General features: G+C 40.9%; 1 protein-coding gene across 2 annotated transcripts in view; it reads left to right on the top strand.

The window, feature by feature from the left end:
• SH3BGR (SH3 domain binding glutamate rich protein) overlaps positions 1–26,862 on the top strand; it is a 53,234-nt gene that overhangs the window by 11,429 nt on the left and 14,943 nt on the right. For both annotated transcript variants that reach the window (XM_063447203.1, XM_063447211.1), the window contains exons 2-3: positions 21,823–22,008; positions 22,654–22,734. In XM_063447203.1, coding sequence (XP_063303273.1) covers positions 21,823–22,008; positions 22,654–22,734 — 267 coding nt within the window. The remainder of the gene's footprint in view (positions 1–21,822; positions 22,009–22,653; positions 22,735–26,862) is intronic.

Genomic DNA, 26,862 nt, shown 5'->3' with positions numbered 1-26,862 from the left:
GTATATAGAGTGTATAAATGAGTTCACGTCCTGTGATGATCTGGTACACTGTGTTGCTGATTTGTTCATGTAATATGTAACTGTGCGATTTGTGCTCTATGATGATTTAATGATACGTAGTAGGCTTGTGTAGGGTGAGAAAGTTTGCTTCTGACAAATCATTGCTTCCAAAGATAGAAATTCAGCCGAATGTCGATTTGCTAATGGAATCTAAAGAGCAAACCAAGAAGGCATGAAAATGGGCTAACCAGTGTGCTGCAAAATATATAGATATTGCTTGTAATAGTAAGTATATATTTTGCTGTACATTCATAGGTGCATTGTTTTGCCAGATCTACTGAGAAGCAGATGAAAGGAGCAGTAAAACAAAAAAATCCATCTTAACATAATATATAAAAATGAAATATACAAAGTATAAAAAAATAGATTTATATTTTTTACCGCTCCTCCTGTTTCTCCCTCTGTTGGTCACTTCTCCCGTGATCTGTTAATAAAACCAACATTTAGTGATTGTCCGCTAGCCATCAATCATTCTTTTACATTCAATTATCCTTTTTTTTTTTTGCACCATGGAAAAAATTTAGAATATTGATATCCTCCCTCCCCAATATTTGGCATTGCACATTTCAGTTAGTCAATAATTCAGGAATATTTTGGCTCCAAACTCAGGATTTCTACCAAACTTCTGACTAGCCCAAATCAGCCGAATCACTCTCAGTCAATGAGCATCTTCCTCTATTGGCCATGTTCTTATATCTGGCTTCTCCTGCAGAAAACTATATGCAGTCATTATTATACTCAGAGATTATGGTGCTTGGAGCGTTGCATTAAATTAAGAATCCCTGTTCTCCAAATCTACTGATTAACATATTGATTTAATCGTATTGTGCATAAAGGCATTCCTCCTGTTCTTTGATGATTTGTTGATACGATGCACTGCAGATTTGTTTATAGGGTGCACAACTAAGTCCTTCATGTTGTTTGTTCGTATCTTGCGCTGCCCAGATCATTCTTCTTCATGATCTCTGATCTGTTAATGTTGGGGTACATTCTGATCTACCATTTGATACTTATAGACACACTAATGGCTACTGATTAAAGCTGTTAATGACGGTGAAATAATTACAATCTCACTGTTACAATACTTTTCAATAATACTTTACCAATTGCTAATTAATCAATTAAAAGTGTTAAAGGGACACTTTAGTCACCAGAAACACTGCAGATTATTGTATTTGTTCTGGTGAGGATAATCATTCCCTTCAGGCTTTTTGCAGTAAACACTGTTTTTTTTTTTTTTAAAGAGAAAACGCAGTGTTTACATTACAGCCAAGGGATACCTCCAGATGGCTACTAGAGGTTCTTCTTGGGGGAGTGCTACACAGTGTGACTGACATTCAGTGTCTCCACCCTCTACATGGAGACACTGGACTTTCCTCATAGTGATTCATTGATTCCTATGAGGAGATGCTGATTGGCCAGGGCTGTGTTTGGCTTGTGCTGGCTCTGCCCCTGATCTGCCTCCTAGACAGGCTCAGCTTACCAAATTCTTTCATATGGGAAAGCATTGTGATTGGCAGCCAAGAAGGCAGATCAATGGCAGAGCCAACGGCAGCAGCAGACTGGAACAAACATAAGGGGGGGGGGGGGGGAGGGGAGGAGGAGGGGCAGGGGGTACAAAATGGTGTTTTTAACACTATAGGGTCAGGAATACATGTTCATGTTCCTGACCCTATAGTGTTTCTTTAACATACACATGATCTATTTTTACAATATAAAACAGCAAAATCAATAACTAAGGCATAGGGATGTCACGCATGGAGCATTTGGGGTGGAGGATGTCATGCATGGAGGGGCTGCGGGGGAAATGGGGAAATTACACGCATGGAGGAACTGGGGGGGAATGACACACATTGAGGGACTGGGGAGAAATGACATGCTTGGAGGAACTAGGAAGGAGTGGGAAGCATGGAGGGACTATGGGGGGGGGTGAGATGGTTTAAATGAGCTATGGGAAAGGGAATGAGATGCGTGTAGAGGCTGTGCGGGGATGAGACACATGTGGGGGCCCCATAGCAATTTTCACACCAGGGCCCAGTGATTTCTAGTTACGCAGCTGCCTGTCACCTATTAGCATCAATAATGCAGATGACTGTGTTTAATGTTCAACCTGTAATATTATGAAAATGTCTGAAAAGGAAGCAGTTTTTTTGTTTTTTTATAACCTCCTTATTTCAGCCTATTGAGCTCAACATCTCAATATTAACATATTAACAAGTGAAACACCAGTTAGGCCTCATTTTAAAGAGACACATCACTACCCAAATGGCCAAAAAAGTTGAAATCACTGTTTAATAGGTATAAACGCATAATTGTTTTCATGCATGTATTCATTGTGGGTAAATCTTGAAAAAATGGCAGATCTTAGCAAACCCTCCCCTTTTCCATAGGAAGCGACTCCACAGTTAACATTCTCTCTTTCACACCGAAACAGTTTTTTTAAATTCTTTATTTTTCATGTGCACAGATTTACAACAGGCATGCAGAGCCACGACAGCTTCTGCGTGCTTTTTATACCATTTTGCAGTGTAGCCAGCACATTTTTTTTATATATATAACATGAAGATTACAGGTGTAGTAACATAAAGTTAGTATGGGTTAGCCTGAACATTCAAATACAAATAACAACGATTCCGTGCTTCCGTCAAACTCATTGTTTATATGCTTATATCAAACACAATGCTGGTTTCAAACGCTATGTATATATCAATAGCTTTGTCTATATCAAACGTTACGCTTATATCAAACGCAGTGCTTATATCTAAAAGATGATTGTTACTTAAGTACTGTACGTTTCGTTGAGAATAGGGAGTAGGTAAACGTTAAACAGTGTGGCATAAGAAAGATAGTCAGATAAGTGACATATAACAGTGGGATACATGCCGTGGACTCCATGCATATGAGAAGAAGAAACAGAAAATAAGAAGGCAAATAATATATCACGCCAACTAGGAAAAACAGGCTGAGAGTGAAAACCACTGGGGGCCGAGCGGACCGTGATGTTACATGTGTCCATGGAAGACCTAGCGGAGAGAAGTGGTTAGGGACAAGTGGCTGCATTTTGTGTCCCAGAGTATCAGTTCTTAGGTGGCATGTGCTGAGCTGGGAGCTGCTATCTCTTGTAGAGCCCAGCTCGTGTAGGGCTGTGTATGTCTCTATGCTTGTATAAAGTGTTTAGATGATGTTGCTTGGAACTTACAGGCTGTGGCTGGGTAATACAGTAGTTTGGCATAGTGCAAGACGATGAGGAACCACAGGTTCTTCCAGGTGTCACTGGTGCCCCATTTGGTAGTGACAGAGCATCCTTTTCTTTGCTTGGTGTTCAGCCGAGTTAAGCGCTTGGCAGGTATGTTACATATTTTGTACTCCCACTTGGTGGTTCTGCGTTGCGGGCAGAGAGTCCGGTGGATCTTACAAGGTGGGCCTTGGGTGTTCAGCGCCTTGTAGCCTCTCCACAGCTCGAGCTTTCCCCAGTGGGGACCGGGATGAATGAGGACTCCAATTCTGGGGCTAAGGGGCTAGTCTTGACCAATAAAACTGGACAGGTCTGCTGATGGTGTGCAGAGAGCTCAGTCTGAGCCACGGCCAGCCCATGCCGGCCTGGGGAACAGTTCAGTCCCATCCCAAGCAGTCACACTGCGTGACGGCGCCATTGATTACTCCAGCTGCAGCTGTGCCCTTGTGTGCACTCTCCTGAGTGACCTCCATGGTGCCGCTGTGGGTCTGGGTGAGGGACGGTGCTGGAATCGCTGGGCGGCTTCGTTGAGCCCTCCTTGGGGCCGCCATGTCGCAAGGCGGGTGTGGGGTGAGAACCTTGCTCTGCTGCGAGGTTGGTGGACGCTGGCTGAGGTGGGCTTGTGGTGGTCTATCACCGTGGCAGTCAGTTTGGGTCCTGCCGGGCCTCCGCCGCTGCTTGCCTGAGTTTTGCCACGTGGAGTGATCAGGTAATCGTTCGCTTGTGGGGTTGCTGTGCAGAGGGAGTTAGGCTTGGGCTTTTCTAGCCCCGTTGGTTGCTTGGTTGTTGCGTGAGGGCAATCCCTTCTGCTGTTTCCAGCGCACATGGTCTCCGCCATCTTGGGTGGCGTGCTTTGCCTTCGAGCGGGATGCTGGTGTCCCTGGGCTCTGGTCGCTTGGCAGCTTTTTAGGGTGAGGACCGGGATCACCCCCCCGGTCCAGAGGGGGGTGGGGACCGGGCAACTCGAGTTAGTCTTTCTGTCTGGCACCGGTTGACGGGATAGTGGAGCGGCGGCCGTCCACTCCACTCACCGCCAGGAAAAGGTCCCGCTTGATGCTGCAGAGATCTCCCCACCGGGGGACTAAAACTCAATGAGCAAGCCTCTCCCCGGTTCCGGTGGCCCATTTTCATAGAGGGTCGCAGTTATAGTTGAGGTTGGTGAGGAAAATCGTGCTTTATAGGCATTATGGGGTCATTGTTTGCAGGAGCTGAGCTCTCCTGCGACCGCTCTCCTCGGCGGCCCTGCCCCGCCCCCCCCCCCGAAACAGTTTTTAATCTAAATTAGTAAATTCCATAGAGAGAGAATAAAAATGGTACAAGACAGTACTAAGAATGGACAACAGCTCAAATAGCCTGCCCATCGGTGGGTCCCCGCTCAGATCTGGTTTTAGCTCATCTTGTGCCATTGCAAAAAGAACCAGGCCATTTGCATTTCAGACTGATCCCACCCAAAATGGCAGGACAGATCCAAAATGCAGACCGGTTTTCTCTGCACGAGAGATACAGCAACCCAAGACGATCGTTTCAGCCTTGTAAGGCCTCATCAGTGAGGTATAGCTTATATCCTTCTAGGCAGCATGAGCAATGGAGAATTCTAATAACAAGCCAACCCATCTCTAGTCTCCTAAGAAATCAATTGGCATTCTTATTATATATTGAACAAATGGAACTTTACAAAGATCTGTGTATTCTACAATTTTTCCTGGTGATGACAGTGCAATACAAGGATATTTTATAGATATCAAAAGACCAGGGAAAGAGAGAGGAGCAATGATCATGTGCATAGATTTGTCTACAAACTTTTTTTCTAATAAATCTTTATAGTTCCCCTTTAAACTTATTGATGTTAACATTTAAATCACTATATAGAGAATATATCACAGTTGTCAGCATCTACTTTCTTCTCATCCGCTCATGTTAAGGAAACTAGCACCAAAAACATCAAAGCAAAGCTAAATTGACTGGGCCACAAAAATACCAAGCGATTGTAATCCACAACTGGTCACTCACCAGGCCTTCTGCACTCTCGATTATCCAGATTATAATCCAGACTATACTCTAGTACTGGTTCTGTGTTCAGAGACAATATTGTTTTAATTACATAGAAAGGAAACAGATTGTTCAACACATTTCCTTGGTGGTTATTGACTTCATGGTTCCCGTTTTACAATTTCTACCATAAATTCATCTTGGTAAAATAGGTATTGAGCATAATTTATTCTGCTTCTTTGTACTGTAATACAATAACAATAGCCAGCACTGTGATATAGTAATAGTTTTAAAACAATTACATCACATCCACCTTTCATGCCTGGCTTCTCTGCAAAGCTCTATCATTACCTTGGTAGCACAATCACTTTAGCTCCCAACTATCAGGATACGGAGGCATCCTCAGCAAGATATAAGTCAACAACGAACCAAAGGTACAGTTAGAAAGGATAAGCAGATGTACTACCGGACCTTGGAGTGGCTGGGCTTAACGCTTCGATAGAAATAGGAAGTATCAGTTCTCAACTAACCAGCATAACGATCAGGACTATATAACCACAAAACAAATAGATTGTGTTAACAGAACACAGGACTAGGACAAAGCAGAGTCAGGGATGAAGTTGGGTCTGGTACAGGATAATGCAATTCGAAATTGTGAATCCCAGGGCACTGAGCTGAAGCTGACCAAGGCTTATATAGACCAGGCCCTTGTGTCGTATTTGCGTAATTTCTGTGTCTGCATACTACATAATTTATGATACCAGCCCAAAAACCTATAAAAAGGTGCTCAAGTCATTTAGGTTAGTTGATAGCTAAAATGATGCGTCAATAAAGGAGTGATGAATGGCTGACTGAGAACGTGGATTAACTGATGTAGCTGTGTAATTTTAGGTGAGAATACTTGAAAAACTGGCGCTACGGACATGTGGTGTAGAATTGTCAGGGACAGAGGGTAGCTGTGCACCAGTAACAAAAAAAAACCAATATGTCTTGATTGCATGCCTGTACTTTGTATTCTATGTTACAACAAGGTGATTGGCAGAGTAGCCTCGTTATGAACAGAACTCAACCGTTGTGGGATATCTTTCCATAAAATCTTATATATTCCACTAGTTTGAAATGATTTTTAATTATCTCTCTCTCCAACCAACATACTGTAACAGCTGCTAATATATACATATTTTATACTGGGTGTTTTTTTAAGTATGGTATATCATGTTAATATTACTGTTATTTTTTATAGGATATATTTGAATTTCAGTAAATCTCAATTAATTCTTAGATACTTCCTCTCTACATAAATGCTGTATTTGTCTCTTTAAAGTCTTGTGATAGTTTGCAGTTAGAGATGTCCCGAATAGTTTGCTGGCGAATAGTTCCTGGCAAACATAGCTTGTTCGCGTTCGCCACGGATGGCGAACATATGCGATGTTCGGTCCGCCCCCTATTCGTCATCATTAAGTAAACTTTGACCCTGTACCTCACAGTCAGCAGACACATTCCAGACAATCAGCAGCAGACCCTCCCTCCCAGACCCTCCCACCTACTGGACAGCATCCATTTTAGATTCATTCGGAAGCTGCATTCTTTTTTTTTTTTAGACAGAAGTGTGTTATATTTGAGCATGCTAGGCTGAACGTGCGTATATCATGGCTAGTTGCACTGAGGGTATGAGTATATAGCAGTACATTGTTGTGAAAGATGGCTGTCATGTTTAGGGTGTAGCTTGCACGTTATCAACTGTGTATTTATATCAGCAGCTCCACCACTAGTTATAAATCAAGTGTGAGTCGCCCCATGAGATGAGACTAGTGAATAACATAATACATGAAGGGTTAAGGTAAAGGCATGTAAGGAACTACGACAATAAACTCTTTAGGAGGTGAAATAATGACATGTTTAAACGCTTGCTACTTTACGATTAGTTAATGTGCAGAGAGCAGTTCATGTGATCAAAGGCATGGTGTGGAGGATCGGCTATAGTGGGACATGCTTGGCAGGCTGCTGTTTACTGCTTGTGCTCATCCGATCCCTTCTGGGCGCCAGGTGCAGACCCTGGGAGTCCCTGATACCTGGAACAACAAAGGCAAGTCTCTGGCTGAGTGCCGGGTTTGCGGCTTGAGGTGGTGGAAGCTTGTTTTGTCGGGTGGTCGGATCTGTCCCGGTGGTGCTTCACGTCCGGTGTGGGATTGTGGTGGCTTAAGGTGGAGGCGAGTGCTTGACGTGGGGCAGGCTCTGCATTTCTGTTTGTGCCTCCGGTCCCGCCTTCGATGCCTTTTGCGTTGGTGGATTTTAATGGGGACTGCTTCGCTTAGCTGTGGTGGAGCTTGTTGGGGCTGTGGTGGAGCTTGTTGGGGCTTCCTTCTTGTTATTTGCTTCTAAAATTGATTAAAGAGTCTGTCCAGCTTAGACTCAATATCCTACCATGCTTTGCTGGTACCAGGAGGACACGCGGCTGCCGCCATATTGGGAGAGTCGCAGATGAGTATGTCAGCCTGGGCGGCTGTGCTCTGTGCTTCCATTAGCTCCAGACAGCCTCTCAAGGGTGGACCGGGATAACCCCACCGGTCCGAGGGGGGGGGTAACGGAGCTCCTGCCGGGAAGTAGCTGCTCCTGGTCATCCCAGGATCGGGAGATCGGCCGCCTCTCCCGCCCGGTGAGCACCAGGCCACACTTGCCACGCGGAGGTAAGTAAGACTCTGTCGAGTTGCTGACCGCTATTAAGCATGTCGGGTTGGTCAGGTAGGAGCAACATTGCTGGGTCATCCCCTTCTGGGGTGAAATTCGCTTGTTGATAGCTGCTTAAAGTGAGATATTGAGAGAGCTCACACGAAGTGCGTCTTTCCTCCATGACAGCTAGGCCCCACCCCTCGGAAGCTGCATTCTTAGTGAGAGGAGGGACAGTGTAGTTGCTGCTGATTTAATAGGGAAATCGATAGCTAGGCTAGTGTATTCAGTGTACACTACAGTCCTGAAGGACTCATCTGATCTCTGCTTTAAGGACAGCACCCCAAAAAGCCCTTTTTAGGGCTAGAACATCAGTCTGCTTTTTATTCCTGTGTAATCTAATTGCAGTTGCCTGCCTGCCAGCGTGTGTGTCAGGCTCACAGCGTATACTGTGCCCAGTGCCACCACTCATATCTGGTGTCACAATAGCTTGCATTTAAAAAAAAAAAACTTTTTTGACTGTAATATAAGTCAGTTAGTTTCCTTCACACGTGTGCATTTCAGGGCCTGCCAGGGCACAGTGTCACACCAGTGCAACTCATATCTGGTGTAACAGTAGTGTACATTAAAAAAAAACTAGAAAGTTGACTGTGAAATAATAGCAGTCAGTTTCCTTCACACGTGTGCGTTTCAGGGCCTGCCAGGGCACAGTCTCACACTAGTGCAACTCATATCTGGTGTAACATTAGTGTACATTTAAAAAAAAAATAAAAATTTTGACTGTAATAGATTGAATAGCAGTTAGTTGTCTGCAAGCGTGTGTGTCAGGCCTACAGCGTCTACTCTGCCAACTTCTGCCAGTGCACAGTGCCACTCATATCTGTTGTCACAGTAGCTTGCACGCATAGTACCAGTAATCGAAAAAAAAATGACAGGCAGAGGCAGGCCACCCCGCAGGGGCCGTCGTGGTCATGGTGCTGTGATTCCCTTTGGCCCTAGAATAATGCCCAGTGTTCAGAGGCCACATACCCTGAACTCGAAAAGTTCTGAGGACATAGTTGACTGGCTAACACAGGACACCCAATCTTCTACAGCTTCCGCTCAGAACCTTGACGCACCATCCTCCTCCAGCTTAGCTTCGGGCAACTCTCAAGTTACCACTCGCCCGCCTGCCGCCACCACCAACAATAGCACCACACCCGCTTCACTTGATCTGTCAGATGAGTTATTTACACATCAGTTGGAAGAAATGAGTGATGCGCAACCATTATTGCCAGAGGATGTAGATAACAGGGATATGTCTCAGTCAGGCAACATTACACACATGGATGTACGGTGTGATGATGATGATGATGTTGTCATCAGTGAGGACAAGGAATAGGACATGGCTAGCTTGGTATCCAACCTTGTGCAAATGGGGAGTTTGAGGTTGTGCAAATGGACTGTTTGCGGTTGTTTGCGGTGCGTTAAACGGGGAGTTTGGTCTGTCACTGTGAAGCGGGCGTAACCCTTACACTACCTGATCGATACAACATCATATAACAAAACAACACGGACACCCGTGGAAAAGTGATAAAAACCACAAAAAACTTTTACTTAACTGATAGGTACACGGCCTCCCAGGGTTATCTCCCAGCTGATAACCAAATTGCAAGACTGTATAGTTGATGGGATATTTTGGGATATTGCTAGTGTTACCTGATGTTACCTGATACCTGATGTTTTAAAGCACGTTATTCCAAACAATTTAGGAATGTTAGGTGATTTATGCCCTTTATGGATTAAAACCAGACTCTGCATCAACTATGTAATTTTCCATGGGAGTTTTGCCATGGTTCCCTCTCCGGCATGCCACAGTCCAGGTGTTAGTCCCCTTGAAACAACTTTTCCATCACTATTGTGGCCAGAAAGAGTCCCTGTGGGTTTTAAAATTCGCCTGCCTATTGAAGTCTATGGTGGTTCACCCGGTTCGCCCGTTCGCGATCATTTGCGGAAATTCACGTTCGCCGTTCGCGAACGGAAAATTTTATGTTCGCGACATCTCTGTTTGCAGTATGCAGTTTCTCTTTTCTGTTCTATGGTCATTTTGTCATACAGTCTATATCTGCAGCCTTTGTGCCTTCTTCTCTGCAGATTTTGAGTACCTTAAAGCGACTCAGTCACATATTTTTCTTTCAGATTTTCTTTGTATATCCCCCTTGTATCTTAATGAGTATCTTCTCTTCGACACTTGCCTTTGTTTATATTTATTATGTATTCTTCCTCACTGTGGATCTAAATACCTGGATGCCTCCATGTTGTTCTCCTCTATCCATGATGTATGCAGACATTAGGTTAACTTAGCACTTGTGGTGTATAGATCATACGCATGCACTCTCACTGCCATTTAGGAGTTAAATTATTTTGTTTATACAGCCCTAGTCACACCTCCCTACATGTGACATGCACAGCCTTCCTAGACACTACATGTAAAGAGAGATCTAATGTTTAACCCCTTAGTGACCTCGGACGTATCAGGTACTTCTGACAAAAAACGGTCTTTAGGGACCGCGGACGTACCTGATATGTCCGCGGCTAATTAGAGCACTGGAAGCAATCATGAGCGCTTCCAGCCACTCTAACGGTATTGCAGCTATGCCTCAATGTTTTACTGTTTTGAAACACTAATATTTGTATTTAAAGAAGTCTCCCGACTATAACAGTAACCTCCCATGTACAGGTTTTATAGTGGTTTTGAAAGTCACAGGGTCATATATACGCAAATAGAAAATTTTCCAGGCACTCACTGTGATTGTTCTCCAGGCAGATTTATTGCAACGTTTCGACCTATTCAGGTCTTTATCAAGCTAACACCACAGTGACGAATTTGCACTTATATACACACACAAATTTATGAACAGACAATCCATTAATTAAGTAAGCAATTAGAAATGTCATTAAGCAAACATATGTTAAAAATAATTCAATCAATATATCAATTTAATACATAAAAGTGAAAAAAGACATGATATGGAATAAGTAAATAAATGGCTGAAGTAGATAGTCAAAAAGAATAAAAGCAGTCCAGGTTTTACAGACAACCACATAAACAATTATCTATGCACAGATCTTTCAAATAGAATGTATTACTAAACTTAAGTTATACAATTAATCATATTAGATTATACCTGGGAATCAATTAAGAGTGCCACACATCTCTGAAAAACCGGAACGCCTCTCACACGTGACTGGACGCAATAGCGTCATAAGCCACGTTAGAAAGTAAATTTACTAAAGCTCAATCTTAAATATATATACACGCAAAAAAATATATGTGTATATGTCCACAGAAACATACACATAGGTTTTTGAACATGTAGCATTAAAAGAAAAAAATAAATATAAGACATAGTGTATATCAAGAAGTATAAGGTGAATATGAAAAATAAGAGACCTAAGATACATAGGTTATATCTGATAGAACTGTAGCAAGGGATCCACAGAGAAATCCAATGTTATTTCCATATATCCAAAAGAACATGTAAATAATCATACTACTAGAGAATAAGAAAAGGTTATACATGTGTATACATGTATACACACATGCACACACATGTACAACACGCAAAGTGCATTATTAAAATGAGTGCTAGAGAACATGCATACAATTAATAGAAAGTGCAAAACATTAAATAAAGTGCATCAGTAATTAATAAAGTACATTAAAAAGAAAGTGCTATAGTGAATAATAAAGTGCATACTATAGCAAAGTGCTATAATTCAATAAAGTGCACATATCACATGCATGGAATGAGTTAATGTGTGCAATAAAAGTACTCCAGGTCATCCATGCACCTATATAAACTAATAAATTTCTAGAAAAAATGTACACTAAGTGATTAATCTAAGACATAATGAATATCCTATCCGTGAAGAAATATGTGAAATTGACAGGATCCCAATAGCAAAAATAGTCGATCAGCAGATGTAAAACTTCTTGTAAACCAACATATGATCAAAAGAAGGTCTCTTAAGAGGGTGAAAAGAAAGAAAGAACCCAAACCAGCAAGGCCATAAGAAACATAGAAACATAGAATGTGACGGCAGATAAGAACCATTCGGCCCATCTAGTCTGCCCAGTTTTCTAAATACTTTCATTAGTCCCTGGCCTTATCTTATAGTTAGGATAGCCTTATGTCTATCCCACGCATGCTTAAACTCCTTTACTGTGTTAACCTCTACCACTTCAGCTGGAAGGCTATTCCATGCATCCACTACCCTCTCAGTAAAGTAATACTTCCTGATATTATTTTTAAACCTTTGTCCCTCTAATTTAAGACTATGTCCTCTTGTTGTGGTAGTTTTTCTTCTTTTAAATATAGTCTCCTCCTTTACTGTGTTGATTCCCTTTATGTATTTAAATGTTTCTATCATATCCCCCCTGTCTCGTCTTTCCTCCATGCTATACATGTTAAGATCCTTTAACCTTTCCTGGTAAGTTTTATCCTGCAATCCATGAACCAGTTTAGTAGCCCTTCTTTGAACTCTCTCTAAGGTATCAATATCCTTCTGAAGATATGGTCTCCAGTACTGTGTACAGTACTCCAAGTGAGGTCTCACCAGTGTTCTGTACAATGGCATGAGCACTTCCCTCTTTCTACTGCTAATACCTCTCCCTATACAACCAAGCATTCTGCTAGCATTTCCTGCTGCTCTATTACATTGTCTGCCTACCTTTAAGTCATCAGACATAATCACCCCTAAATCCCTTTCCTCAGATGTTGAGGTTAGGACTCTATCAAATATTCTGTACTCTGCCCTTGGGTTTTTACGTCCAAGATGCATTATCTTGCACTTATCCACATTAAATGTCAGTTGCCACAACTCTGACCATTTTTTCTAGTTTACCTAAATCATTTTCCATTTGGCTTATCCCTCCTGGAACATCAACCCTGTTACATATCTTAGTATCATCCGCAAAAAGACACACCTTACCATCAAGACCTTCTGCAATATCACTAATAAAAATATTAAAGAGAATGGGTCCAAGTACAGATCCCTGAGGTACCCCACTGGTGACAAGCCCAAGCTTCGAATATACTCCATTGACTACAACCCTCTGTTGCCTGTCACTCAGCCACTGCCTTACCCATTCAACAATATTGGAATCCAAACTCAAAGATTGTAGTTTGTTGATAAGCCTTCTATGTGCAACAGTGTCAAAAGCCTTACTGAAATCGAGGTAAGCAATGTCTACTGCACCACCCTGATCTATAATTTTAGTTACCCAATCAAAAAAATCAATAAGATTAGTTTGGCATGATCTCCCTGAAGTAAACCCATGTTGTCTCTGATCTTGAAATCCATGTGTTTTTAGATGTTCAACAATCCTATCCTTTAACATGGTTTCCATCACTTTCCCCACTACTGAAGTTAGGCTTACTGGCCTATAGTTGCCCGACTCCTCCCTATTACCGTATATACTCGAGTATAAGCCGAGTTTTTCAGCCCATTTTTTGGGCTGAAAAACCCCAACTCGGCTTATACTCGAGTCAGAGTCTGTATTATGGCAATTTGCATTGCCATAATACAGACTGGGGGGAGAGGGGGGCTGGCAGAGCTGTACTTACCTTTCCTGCAGCTCCTGTCAGCTCTCTCCTCCTCTGCCGGTCCGTTCAGCACCTCGGTCAGCTCCCAGTGTAAGTCTCGCGAGAGCCGCGGCTCTCGCGAGACTTACACTGGGAGCTGACAGAGAGAGCTGCACAGACCGCGCGGAGGAGGAGAGAGCTGACAGGAGCTGCAGAACAGGTAAGTACAGCTCTGCCAGCCCCCCTCTCCCCTCACTGAACTGCCACTGGACCACCAGGGAAGGAGCCCCCCTCCCTGCTATGTATCAAGCAGGGAGGGGGGACGAAAAAAAATATATAATAAAAAAATAAGAAATAATAATAAAAAATGTATAATAACAAAAAAAAGAGGTATAAGGACAACTATGGGAGGGAGGGGGGGGATAAGGACCACTATGGGAGGGGGGGGGATAAGGACCACTATGGGAGGGGGGGGGATAAGGACCACTATGGGAGGGGGGGGATAAGGACCACTATGGGAGGGAGGGGGGGGATAAGGACCACTATGGGAGGGAGGGGGTGGGATAAGGACCACTATGGGAGGGAGGGGGGGTATAAGGACCACTATGGGAGGGAGGGGGGATAAGGACCACTATGGGAGGGAGGGGGGGGATAAGGACCACTATGGGAGGGAGGGGGGGTATAAGGACCACTATGGGAGGGAGGGGGTGGGATAAGGACCACTATGGGAGGGAGGGGGGGTATAAGGACCACTATTGGAGGGAGGGGGGGGATAAGGACCACTATGGGAGGGAGGGGGGTATAAGGACCACTATGGGAGGGAGGGGGGGGATAAGGACCACTATGGGAGGGAGGGGGGGGATAAGGACCACTATGGGAGGGAGGGGGGGTATAAGGACCACTATGGGAGGGAGAGGGGGGGATAAGGACCACTATGGGAGGGAGGGGGGGTATAAAGACCACTATGGGAGGGAGGGGGGGTATATGGACCACTATGGGAGGGATGGGGGGGGATATGGACCACTATGGGAGGGATGGGGGGGGGATAAGGACCACTATGAGAGGGAGGGGGTGGGATAAGGACCACTAGGGGAGGGGAGGGTAAGGACCACTAGGGGAGGGGTGAGTCAGGACCACTGGGGGGGGGGGGGTGAAGGAACACGGGGGTGGGGAGGTAAGGACCACTGAGGGAGGAGGAGGGGAAGTCAGGACATATGGGGGGGGAGGGGTCGGCAAAATGTTTTTTGCCTACGGCGGCAAATATCCTTGCACCGGCCCTGCACACACTGCATTCACACACTGCATTCATACACACACACACTGCATTCATGCACACACACTGCACTCATACACACACGCTGCACTCATACACACACGCTGCACTCATACACACACGCTGCACTCATACACACACACATACGCACACACTGCATTCATTATACACACACTGTAAATAAATATTCAATTAATATATATTTTTTAGGATCTAATTTTATTTAGAAATTTACCAGTAGCTGCTGCATTTCCCACCCTAGTCTTATACTCGAGTCAATAAGTTTTCCCAGTTTTTTGGGATAAAATTAGGGGCCTCGGCTTATATTCGGGTCGGCTTATACTCGAGTATATACGGTACCTTTCTTGTGAATGGGCACAACATTCGCTAACTTCCAATCTTCTGGGACTACTCCTGTTATCAATGATTGGTTAAATAAATCTGTTAATGGTTTTGCTAGTACACCACTAAGCTCTTTTAATAGCTTTGGGTGTATTCCATCAGGTCCCATTGACTTATTTGTCTTTACTTTTATAAGAGAGCCTGTAAAGACAAAAAAATTAATTTAGCATAATATATATATATATAAAAAAACAAATCAATCGAAAAAAAATCTTCAAATTAAAGGTGACAAATCATATTCTAGGTTCAGCCCTCTAGGTGATAATGTATCCAATTCCCTAATCCAGAACGCTTCCCTCATTAGTAATTTTTTAATCCAATCCCCCCTCCTAGGGGTTTCAGGGACATGATCAATCATTTGAAATTGAAGCTGAGAGATATTATGATGCGCTTCGGAAAAATGAAATGGTATGGGCAGCTCAATCATTTTGTTCTGTTTTGTGGATTTATGTTTAGAAAACCTCTCTTTCATTTTTTGTGAGGTCTGACCCACATGCAAAAAACCCCAGGGACATTTGAGAGTGTAGATTACATATGAAGAATTGCATGTCAAAAAATGTTGTAATAAGTATTTATTACCACTGTGTGGATGATAAAGCCATTGGCCTTGTATCATAGAGTGACATGACACACAGTTGTAACATGAGAAATTACCCTTCCTAGTAATTTCAGGCTTAATTAATGGTAATTCTGCTCTCACCAATGTATCTTTTAGAGAAGGACATCTCTTGTAAGCTATCATAGGTCTTACATTCAATTCAGGAATATCAGGATGACAGTCAGACAGAACACGCCAATGTTTAAAAATGATTTTATTGAGAGAAGATGAACATCTCCCAAAATTAGAAATTAATTTAAGTCTTAAATTTTTATTGTCTTTCCGTCTTGGATGTAGACACTCATCTCTACTTTTATTTTGAACTTCATCTAATTGTTCTTTCAGAAGAACCCTAGGATAGCCCCGTTTGAGAAATCTGTCAACCATGTTATTCAATTGAATATCAATCTTACCTGTGTCTGAAACCAACCTTTTAACCCTCATTAACTGGCTTTTAGGTAAAGCCTTAAATACAGAAGAGGGATGGTAACTATTAAAGTGCAAAAGAGTGTTCCTATCAAGTGGCTTCCTAAAAACATTAGTCTCGAATCCCTCAGACCCCTTAGTAATCAGTATATCCAAAAAAGGGAGTTCACTGTCACTATGTGTCATAGTGAATTTGATGGTCCGGGAGCAAGAATTTAAAAAGGAAAAAAAATGATCTAAGGACTCCAATGTGCCAGTCCACAACACCAGTACATCGTCGATGTATCTGATCCATTTGTCCACATGTCTTTTAAACAATACATTATCATAGATAAGTTTTTCTTCAATCTCAGACATGTATATACCGGCGTATGTGGGTGCCACATTGGAGCCCATAGAAGTTCCTCTAAGCTGACGATAGATATCTTCCTGAAAAAGAAAATAATTGTCTCTCATCACCATTTCTAACAATTGAACAAGAAAAAGTAAAGTTTCACCTTCAAATCCTAATGTCACAAAGGCATTTTTTTGCTGCCAAAAGACCCAGATCATGTTCTATAGAGGTAAAAAGACTGGTTACATCAAAAGAAACCAAAGTATATGCCTCAACATTCCTCACTGTCTCTAATATGTTTAATACCTCTGTCGTATCCTTAACGTACGACTTGATGTTTAATAAAAAGGGTCTTAACAGACAGTCCAAAAATTGTGCAAGGGGTGAAAGTACCGAACCAATCCCTGCTACAATGGGCCTACCAGGAGGACATATTAAACTCTTGTAAATCTTGGGTAACATATAGATTACTGGCACAATTGGTGTTTTTTCATATAAGAACCCATAAGTATCTCGGTCAATAATTATTTTGTCTAGAACAGATTTGAGTACTGGTATTTTTTCAATTTTAGCTTGCAGCATATTAGTGGGGTCAAAATCCAGTTTTTTATATGTCTCAACATCCCATAATTGTCGCAGTACTTCTTGTACATAATCGCTCCTATTCTGAACCACAATAGCACCCCCCTTGTCCGCTGGCTTAATAACCAGATCCTTATTATTTTTCAATTAATTTAAGGATTTCAATTCCGTTTTAGTAAGATTTAAAGGACCAAGGTGCTCTTTGTGGCCAGATCTCGAGCAAAATAAAGAATCAACAGCTCTTTGAACCAAATTGACAAATGTTTCAACCGCATGGTCATTACATGGAGGACTAAACAAGCTCTTTTTCTTAAGCCCAGTATCACCTAACTTAATATCTGTACTTCTTATAGGTTCCTCAATCAAAACAGGGAAAACATTTTTAGAAAAGAATGCCTTCAATCTAATATATTTTCTATTAGGGTTAAATATACGGCCATTTTTTCACATTGAAATTCGCCAGATTGGTTAGGTTGCTTTTGAGAGCGTATGGTAGCCCAGGAATGAGAAGACAACCCAAGGTATTGCAAATGGGGTATGTTCAGTCTTCTTTAGTAGCCACTTAGTCACAAACACTGGCCAAAGTTAGCATTCATAATTGCTTTTTGCATTTTTAATGGTTGCATGAAATATATACATGTGAAGGGTTATTCAGGGATTCCTGACAGATATCAGTGTTGCAATGTAACTTTTGTTACTTTTGAAAAAAATGGTTTGGAAATAGTGCTACTTGTACTTATAGCCCTATAACTTTTCAAAAAAGCTAAGTACATGTTAACATTGGATATTTCTAAACTCAGGACAAACTTTTGAAACTATTTAGCACAGGTGTATTTTGGCAGTTGTAGATGCGTAACAGATTTTGTGGGTCAAAGTTAGAAAAAGTGTGTGTTTTTTGTATTTTTTCATCATATTTTATAATTTTCTTTTATAGTAAATTATATGATATGATGGAAATAATGGTATCTTGAGAAAGACCATTTAATGGCAAGAAAAACTGTATATAATTACAGCTAAACATAAACACCGCAGAAATGCAAAAACAGCCCTGGTCCTTAACGGTAAGAAAATTGAAAGGCGGTCTGGTCACTAAGGGGGTTAAACTTATTGCACATTCTGTTTAATTTGGAATTCCTTATATTTTGCTCTGTTAATAGCCTACGAGGCCCTGCAGGAGCCTGCTGTATGTGATTAAAGTTCAATTTACAGAGCAGGTGAAAAATAACTTCTTTATTTTTGATTGAAAATAAAAACCTATTTTTTCTAATGCAGGCTGTGTGAGTCACTGCCAGGGGAGGTGTGGCTAGGGCTGCATAACAGAAATAAATGTGGCTTAACTCCTAAATGGCAGAGAACTAAGCAGTGAGACTGCAAGTGCATGATTTATACACCCAAACTGCTTCACTATGTTAAAGTTGTTATTTTTTGCTTAAGCATTGCCAAAGTTAATGCTCTCTGTGAGAAAAGGTAGTTCAAACTTTTTCTTACATATTACTAAAAAAGTAGGGTGAATTAAAAAAAAAATGTATTCATGTTGTATGCTGGCTTGTTCATACAGTGTGTAAATATCTCCTTTATATTATGAGAATATTTGGTAAAAGAATGTATAGCTATCTCCTAAATATTCTACGCTTATTAGAAGGCAGATATCTCAGAAGAGTTCGCACAGTGTAAAGTTATACCTAGTGATGTCCCTAACTATTCGCCAGCGAATAGTTCCCGGCGAACATAGCATGTTCGCGTTCTCCACCGTGGGCGAACACATGCGATGATCGGTCCGCCCCCTATTCGTCATCATTGAGTAAACTTTGACCCTGTACCTCACAGTCAGCAGACACATTACAGCCAATCAGCAGCAGACCCTCCCTAGCAGACCCTCCCACCTACTGGACAGCATCCATTTTAGATTCATTCGGAAGCTGCAATCATTTTTTTAAATTATTATTATTATTTTTTTTTTTATTCTGAATGCAAAACATTGGTATATAGGGGAATATTCACTAAATGCCAAACATTGGTATATTCCCCTATATAATGTTTGGCATTTAGTGAATATTCCCCTATATAACAATGTTTAGCATTTAGTGAATATTCCCCTGTATAACTATGTTTGGAATTTAGTGAATATTCCCCTATATAACAATGTTTTGCATTTAGTGAATATTCCCCTATATAACAATGTTTGGCATTTAGTGAATATTCCCCTATATAACAATGTTTGGCATTTAGTGAATATTCCCCTATATAACAATGTTTGGCATTTAGTGAATATTCCCCTATATTCACTAAATTCCAAACATTGTTATACAGGGGAATATTCACTAAATGCCAAAAATTGTTATACAGGGGAATATTCACTAAATGGAAAACATTGTTATATAGGGGAATATTCACTAAATGCCAAACATTGTTATACAGGGGAATATTCACTAAATGCCAAACATTGTTATATTTCCCTATATAACAATGTTTGGCATTTAGTGAATATTCCCCTATATTCACTAAATGCAAAAAAGTGTTATATAGGGGAATATTCACTAAATGGAAAACATTGTTATACAGGGGAATATTCACTAAATACCAAACATTGTTATATAGGGGAATATGGCCCCCACCCCACCCTGAGCGGTGGGTGGGGGCCCTAAAAAAAACAATAAGGGAGGACCTACTGTCCTCCCCCCCGCCCCCACCCGTGAGCGTTGGGTGGGGGCCATAAAAATAATGAGGGGGGACCTACTGTCCTCCCCCCCGCCCCCACCCCTGCGCGGTGGGTGGGGGCCATAAATATAATGAGGGGGGACGTACTGCCCCCCCGCCCCCACCCCTGAGCGTTTGGTGGGGGCCATAAAAATAATGAGGGGGGGGACCTACTGTCCTCCCCCCTGGCCCCCACCCCTGAGCGGTGGGTGGGGGCCCTAAAAAAAACAATAAGGGCGGACCTACTGCCCCCCCCTCACCCCCACCCCTGACCAGTGGGTGGGGGCCCTAAAAAAAACAATAAGGGGGACCTACTGTCCCCCCCAGCCCCCACCCCTGAGCGTTAGGTGGGGGCCATAAAAATAATGGGGGGACCTACTGTCCTCCCCCCAGCCCCCACCGCTGAGCGGTTGGTGGGGGCCCTAAAAAAAACAATAAGGGGTGAAGGGGTGGGACCTACTGTCCTCCACGGCCCCCACGGCCCCTATAAAGCCTTGCCACGCCCTGCAATTAGGCTAAGAACACTCTGATTGGCTGGTTTAAGCCAATCAGAGTGTTCTTTGTCATTTTACACAGCGTGGGAAAATTCCAAAGAACTTTCCCACGCTGTGTAAAATGACACAGAGCACTGTGATTGGATGGCTTGAAATCCATCCAATCACAGTGCTCTTTGTCATGTTACACAGCGTGGGAAAATTCCAAAGAACTTTCCCACGCTGTGTAAAATGACACAGAGCACTGTGATTGGATGGCTTGAAATCCATCTAATCACAGTGCTCTGTGTCATTTTACACAGCGTGGGAAAGTTCTTTGGAATTTTCCCACACTGTGTAAAATGACAAAGAGCACTCTGATTGGTGGGCTTGAAATCCATCCAATCACAGTGCTCTGTGTCATTTTACACAGCATGGGAAAATTCCAAAGAACTTTCCCACGCTGTGTAAAATGACACAGAGCACTGTGATTGGATGGATTTCAAGCCATCCAATCACAGTGCTCTGTGTCATTTTACACAGCATGGGAAAGTTCTTTGGAATTTTCCCGCGCTGTGTAAAATGACAAAGAGCACTCTGATTGGCTTAAACCAGCCAATCAGAGTGTTCTTAGCCTAATTGCAGGGCGTGGCAAGGCTTTATAAGCCTTCCCCCGCCCTGCATAGCTCAGTCTGCGCGGAGCCCTCCATGAGTGAAGATGGATTATTTTTTTTTACGCTCGTTTTTTTTTTTTTTTTATTGCGTCGGTTATTATGGTTTTTTATTTGGCCTTTTTTGGGGCTGTAAAAATAAGATTTTAGAAGAAAGAAAACATCGACTTGTAAGTAGTTTTTTTCTAATTTTTCTTACAGGTTCTTAGTTAAAGGTCCCCCCCTCATTATTTTTAGGGTGAGGGGGATAGGTAGGGGGATAATTTTTTTGGGGGGGGGGAAGGGGCCCCCATCCTTATGGCCCCCCTCCCACCTGGGCTGAAGTTGGAGGGAAGGGGTAAACACTTACCTTTCTCCAGCACCGGGCTCCCTCGGCGCTGGGGACTCTCCTCCTCCTTCTGACATCATTGGCTGAATGCGCATGCGCGGCAAGAGCCGCGCGCTCATTCAGTCAGTCCATAGGAATTCATTATTAATGCTTTCCTATGGACACTGTCGTCTTCTCACTGTGAAAATCATGTCTCAGTCATGTGTCTCATCCCACCATGTTTCAGTTATGCCTATTATGTCATATTGTTTAGTGTATGCTATTGCCTCTAGTTACCCCATTGTACTGAGATGATTTAACGTAACATTGTGATTCAAAAATGTAGGTGTAGGTTGCTCCAGGTTTTATTTTTAAAGACATGGCAATTAACTGCAGTGGATGGAAATTATATTAAAATTTAATTTTTTCATGTTGTAAAACCAAGACAAGAATAAACTACCCAAACGAAAACAAGCACTTAAAAGTTAAAAACCCATCAAACGTCCAGTGATAACTTTTTCATTGTATTACCGATGAACAGATAAAAAAGAAGCAACAGGAGGTGCTCGGTTTCTTGGAAGCAAACAGAATTGACTTTGAACAGAAAGATATCGCGTGTAATGATGATAACCGACAGTGGATGAGAGACAATGTTCCGGGTGAAAAAAAGCCACAGAATGGAATTCCTCTCCCACCCCAGATATTCAACGAGGACCAATACTGTGGGGTAAGGACTGAGATATTAAGGGATGATGATATGTAAGCGATGATATATTATTTTACATGGCAACATCTGCAAAAACTGTAAACAAGGTGACACATGAGAATTCCGATGATGTATAGTGTGACATTGGTGAGTTTTAAGACCACAACAATGTAAGAATCTCCACTCTCAGTTAATTGCTAAGAGAAATCCCATTTTGCAGATAGTTACACTGCAGAGTGTAACTGCAATACTTTTCCTAAATATTGAAGTAACAGGTATATTATAATAAGTTGATTGCTTACTCATAAAGTGGAGTGACCGCCATCATCAATATGGCGAAAATAAGCATTATGTGTAAAACCTGTTCGTTGTACACTATACCGAATGTAGCAAGGATATTTGCAAGTGTGTGATTTATTTTATGAGACACAGTCAGAGTTATTTACTGAAGTGAAAATTCAAGGTGAATTCACAGTTAATTTCAATTTTAAGGCCAATGTAACTGAAAGGTGACTCGGAGACTTTTCTAGTTTAGCATTTTTGATCTAAAATGTTAAATTCACTTTAAATTCACTTGAAATTCCCACTTTAGTTAATAACTCTGTGAATTATTAAAGTCATAATAAAAATGCTATTTTATAAATGCAAAGCATTTTTTTCTTTCAGGACTTTGAATCTTTCTTTGATGCCAAAGAAGGGAATGAAATAAATGTGTTCTTTGGCCTGGCTCCACCACCAAGCTCAAAGGTAAAGATATCATCTGGGTATATTTACTGCCCTGTGATTCAGACCACGCATGGATCAAACTCACATTCCTTACAACTTTGCCTATGTATTGAGCAAGCCCCATGGCTTAAGCAACCACTGTCAACGCAGACCTATTTTAATATAATTATCCTTTCATCAGGTTTTGAAAGGAAATTGATTTTCTTTAAAATTAAGTACAGGTAGTCCTCACTTTACGACCTACCTGTTTTACGACGGCTCACACTTACGACCAGCTCTCTAGCATGGGGAGTCAAGGTTGATGAATGGATGGTTACACTAAAACATAGTTTTGATTTGACAGTTGCCCTTTAAACCACTCCCCAAGTTGAAATGAATAATTTGCAAGAAATTTGAGTGTTTTATTTGGAGTAGTATTTACAGTAAATAAATATTAAAGGGACTCTATAGTCACCAAAACAACGTTAGCTTATTGAAGCAGTTTTGGGGAATAGAACATGCCCCTGCAGTCTCAGTGCTCAATTATCTGCCATTTAGGAGTTAAATCACTTTGTTTATGAACCCTAGTCACACCTCCCTGCATGTGACTTGCACAGCCTTCCATAAACACTTCCTGTAAAGAGCCATCTAAAGTTTATCCTTCCTTTATTGTAAGTTCTGTTTATTTAAGATCTTCTTATCCCCTGCTATGTTAATAGCTTGCTAGACTCTGCAAGAGCCTCCTATATGTGATTCAAGTTATATTTAACCCCTTAAGGACCAAACTTCTGGAATAAAAGGGAATCATGACGTGTCACACACGTCGTGTGTCCTTAAGGGGTTAAAGAGCAAGAGATACACTTGTTTAAGGTAACTTACATCTGATTGAAAGTGAAACCAGTTTTTTTTCATGCAGGCTGTGTCAATCAGAGCCAGGGAAGGTGTAGCAAAGGCTGCATAAACAGAAACACAATGATTTAACTCCTAAATGGCACAGAATTGAGCAGTAAAACCCGAGAGTCATGATCTATACACAACAATTGCTTCATTAAGCAAAAGTTGTTTAGGTGACTATATTGTTCTTTTAATGTGTGTTGTTGGTGTAGTAATTAGGCACACCGGGAGGCAAAAGCTGATACATTATTTACACTAAAATGCACTAAAAATAGAATTGCTGGTAATTCAAAGTGAATTTTTAATTTTAAGCCAATCTAGCCAAATTATAAAAAAAAGACAACTGAGATGTCAATACAAACTTTGACCATGTTCCCACCTGACGGAACAGTTGTTGATGCTTTTGAAAAAAGATGTACCATGTTCTATATGACATTTGATTTTAATTTTGTTTAGTAAATATTTATTTTCTTCTTTATTCTTTTTATAACAATTTACAGTAATTCTTTTTGATATGTATACTATTGTCAATATTCCCTGGTTCTTGTTTGTTTTTGTTTATATTATTCATGTATTATTGACTTTGTCAAATTATACAGTTCGTTGTATCTTTGTTATTATTATAGTTTATAATGTATCTAAATTCATTAAAATTATTTGAAAAAAAAATTCTCCAAATCAATTCTGCCTTCAGTTTGGCTATTTGGTTTTAAATTTCAAATTCAAATTAAATCCACTTTGAATTACCAGCAGTTCTCATTTTAGTCAATAACCCTGTTTGTGTTCAGAGAATAGAATTGAGCATGTCTTCATAGTAATTAAAGTCATCTGATGTCCCCAAGTGTCCCGTTACTACCATTTAAGGCTTCTTTTCCAAAAATCATGTGTAAACTTACTATGAAATTCCTTTAACTTCTCTAATCTTGCCGTGGTTGTCTGTAAATTCCTTGCCTTCGATTCCCAGTGAGATGGGATTGTGGACCTCAGTTACTGGACTTATCAGTGGTGCTTTGTCCCTGCTGTGAGTTTAATATCTAATACCACAAGTGATGCCAGTTGGCACCAAGCCGTCCTGGTTTTTCAGCTCATTCCTCCAGCTGACGTAATATGTACAGTATGTTGCAAGACATGGGTTATACAAAAATTTCCCCAGCAGAGCAAAGATATCCATTGCTTCGGTCCTTCATGCTATTTTTAGAATACAATTCCCAGAGTTCTCTGCCAACATAGTGTATCGAGATACGTTCACAGTATATGAATATCCTTTGCTTTATTATATTATGACTGCAGTGAGGTGCAGATAATATATTTGGATTTCATACCCTATTACATAAATTATATCTCATTAAAACATTTACATTTAAACATGTTTCCAGGTCTATCATTTATTTATTTATTTACTATTTTAAAGAAAATAATTAAACATGTTAGATTTATAGATAATGTATTTGTGTATTCTTTGTAATTACACCCATGTCTGATAAAATGTCTCAATATGAGTCAACGCACAGGAATGGGTTCTAACACAGGTATTGCAAAAGGGAAGTTTGAAACAAGTTGAAGCCAATGCCTATCATACTGATAAAACCCCTATGAAGAACAGCTATTAATGTTCATTGTGCCTCTGCAGTCACAGATAAAAGAAGAATGTGGGATGCAGTTGGATGGAGTTGGAAAGGGAACTCTTTAATTGAATGTTAAACTGGATGAGAGACCTTAACTGAAAGTTAATTGAAAAAAAAATACGTAAGATTAAAAATGACCAGAAAAGGTGGGAGAGTGAAATTTAAATTGGAACGGGAGAGGGAACGCTGTAATGAGACTTGCACGGTGAAGTTGAAAAGGAAAAAGGAGAAAAGAATTGAAATGGGGCTATTGGTTGAATAGGGGAAAATTAAGTAGGTTTGAGGTAGAATCTGAAATAGGATTGGCTCTCCTGGCAATGATCTGGCTCCAAGTGTTTAATCTAGGTAGACTCATTTTCAAACTCCTGTGCAATAAAATGGGGTTCTCATGATATGAAAACACATGCTATCGAGCGTAAATATAATCACACACCATGTAGAATTACACTTAAACCCACAAAGCAATTTCAACATTTATAACACCTTGTTAGTGCCTATAATAAGACCCTATGGCCATGATGTATTCTGGTGTCTGTGAAAATGGTAAATGCCAATCATGTGATATGTGATCTTTCTTCTTTCCATTACCATCGATTAAACGAATAGGTATTGTTTTCAAGTGCATTAGATCAATTTCTGTTTTTTTGTTTTTTTTTTAGTCAATAACCTTATTTTTTTCTGACAATGTATTTTTATGTACAATGTTTTAAAAAGGCACCATATTATAACTTTGAGGTACATGGCAGGTCCCAAATCTGTAGTAATTCAGAAGTGTTCTTTTTGTGGTTTTTACATATAAAAAGGGTAGAGACAAGATCTGCCATGTCTGATAACCCATGATGCTCTACAAGTTAGGAAAATTTTGCACTTGCTTCTCCGATTTTTGTCTGCTACAACACGAAAACATTAAGGTACCTGCTAATCTGGCTTGAGACGAAAACAATCAGGCTAGGAAAATGATGACAACTCCTGTCTTACCTACGTGCTGTGACTGAAATTGTGGGGCTAATTCAGCAGAATTACATAAAGGAAACCATGTCACACAGAGTGGCCAACACAGCCTCTATGACAAACGTGGACCTAATAGAATAATGATCAACTTTGAGGAGCTTGTCATCATTGGAATTACATTTTTTTTTTTTACAGGATTTGTAATGAACTGACAAGTCAATTATGAATTTAAAACCAAAATAACTAAGATAAAGAAGCACTTTAGTATTATGAATACAAATGTGTTTTCCTAACACTATAGCGTTCTGGTGGCCGTTTAGATGACCCCCCCCCCCACTTGCATTGAGAATAAAAGTACTGTTATTTATCTTTTCTCCCTCACAGTGCTGTTTTTTGGTGTGCTATTCCACCTTTTTGGTTAAGATCATCAAGATCGATTATCTCAGCCAATCATTCCAATAGGAAAGCATTGGGAGTCAAGTGCACGCAATTTCTTTAAATTCTTTGTCAATTCTCCACAATTTTAGATGTAGCAAAAACTTCAAACAGTAATAAATATCAAAAATGTGAATCGACAGGAATTTACAGAGAATATAAAGTAAATTTCAAACATGAGGCCAAAACAAACAAGTTAGAAAATTCACTAAGTCACCTATGTTTTCAGTTTTGGTAATTTGACGACAAAGTTTAAATTCACTTT

Source organism: Pelobates fuscus, chromosome 1 (assembly GCF_036172605.1).
Source record: "Pelobates fuscus isolate aPelFus1 chromosome 1, aPelFus1.pri, whole genome shotgun sequence".
NCBI classification, from domain to species: Eukaryota; Metazoa; Chordata; class Amphibia; order Anura; family Pelobatidae; genus Pelobates; species Pelobates fuscus.
Note: the sequence above shows the minus strand (reverse complement) of the source record. Positions and strands in the feature narration are given on the sequence as shown.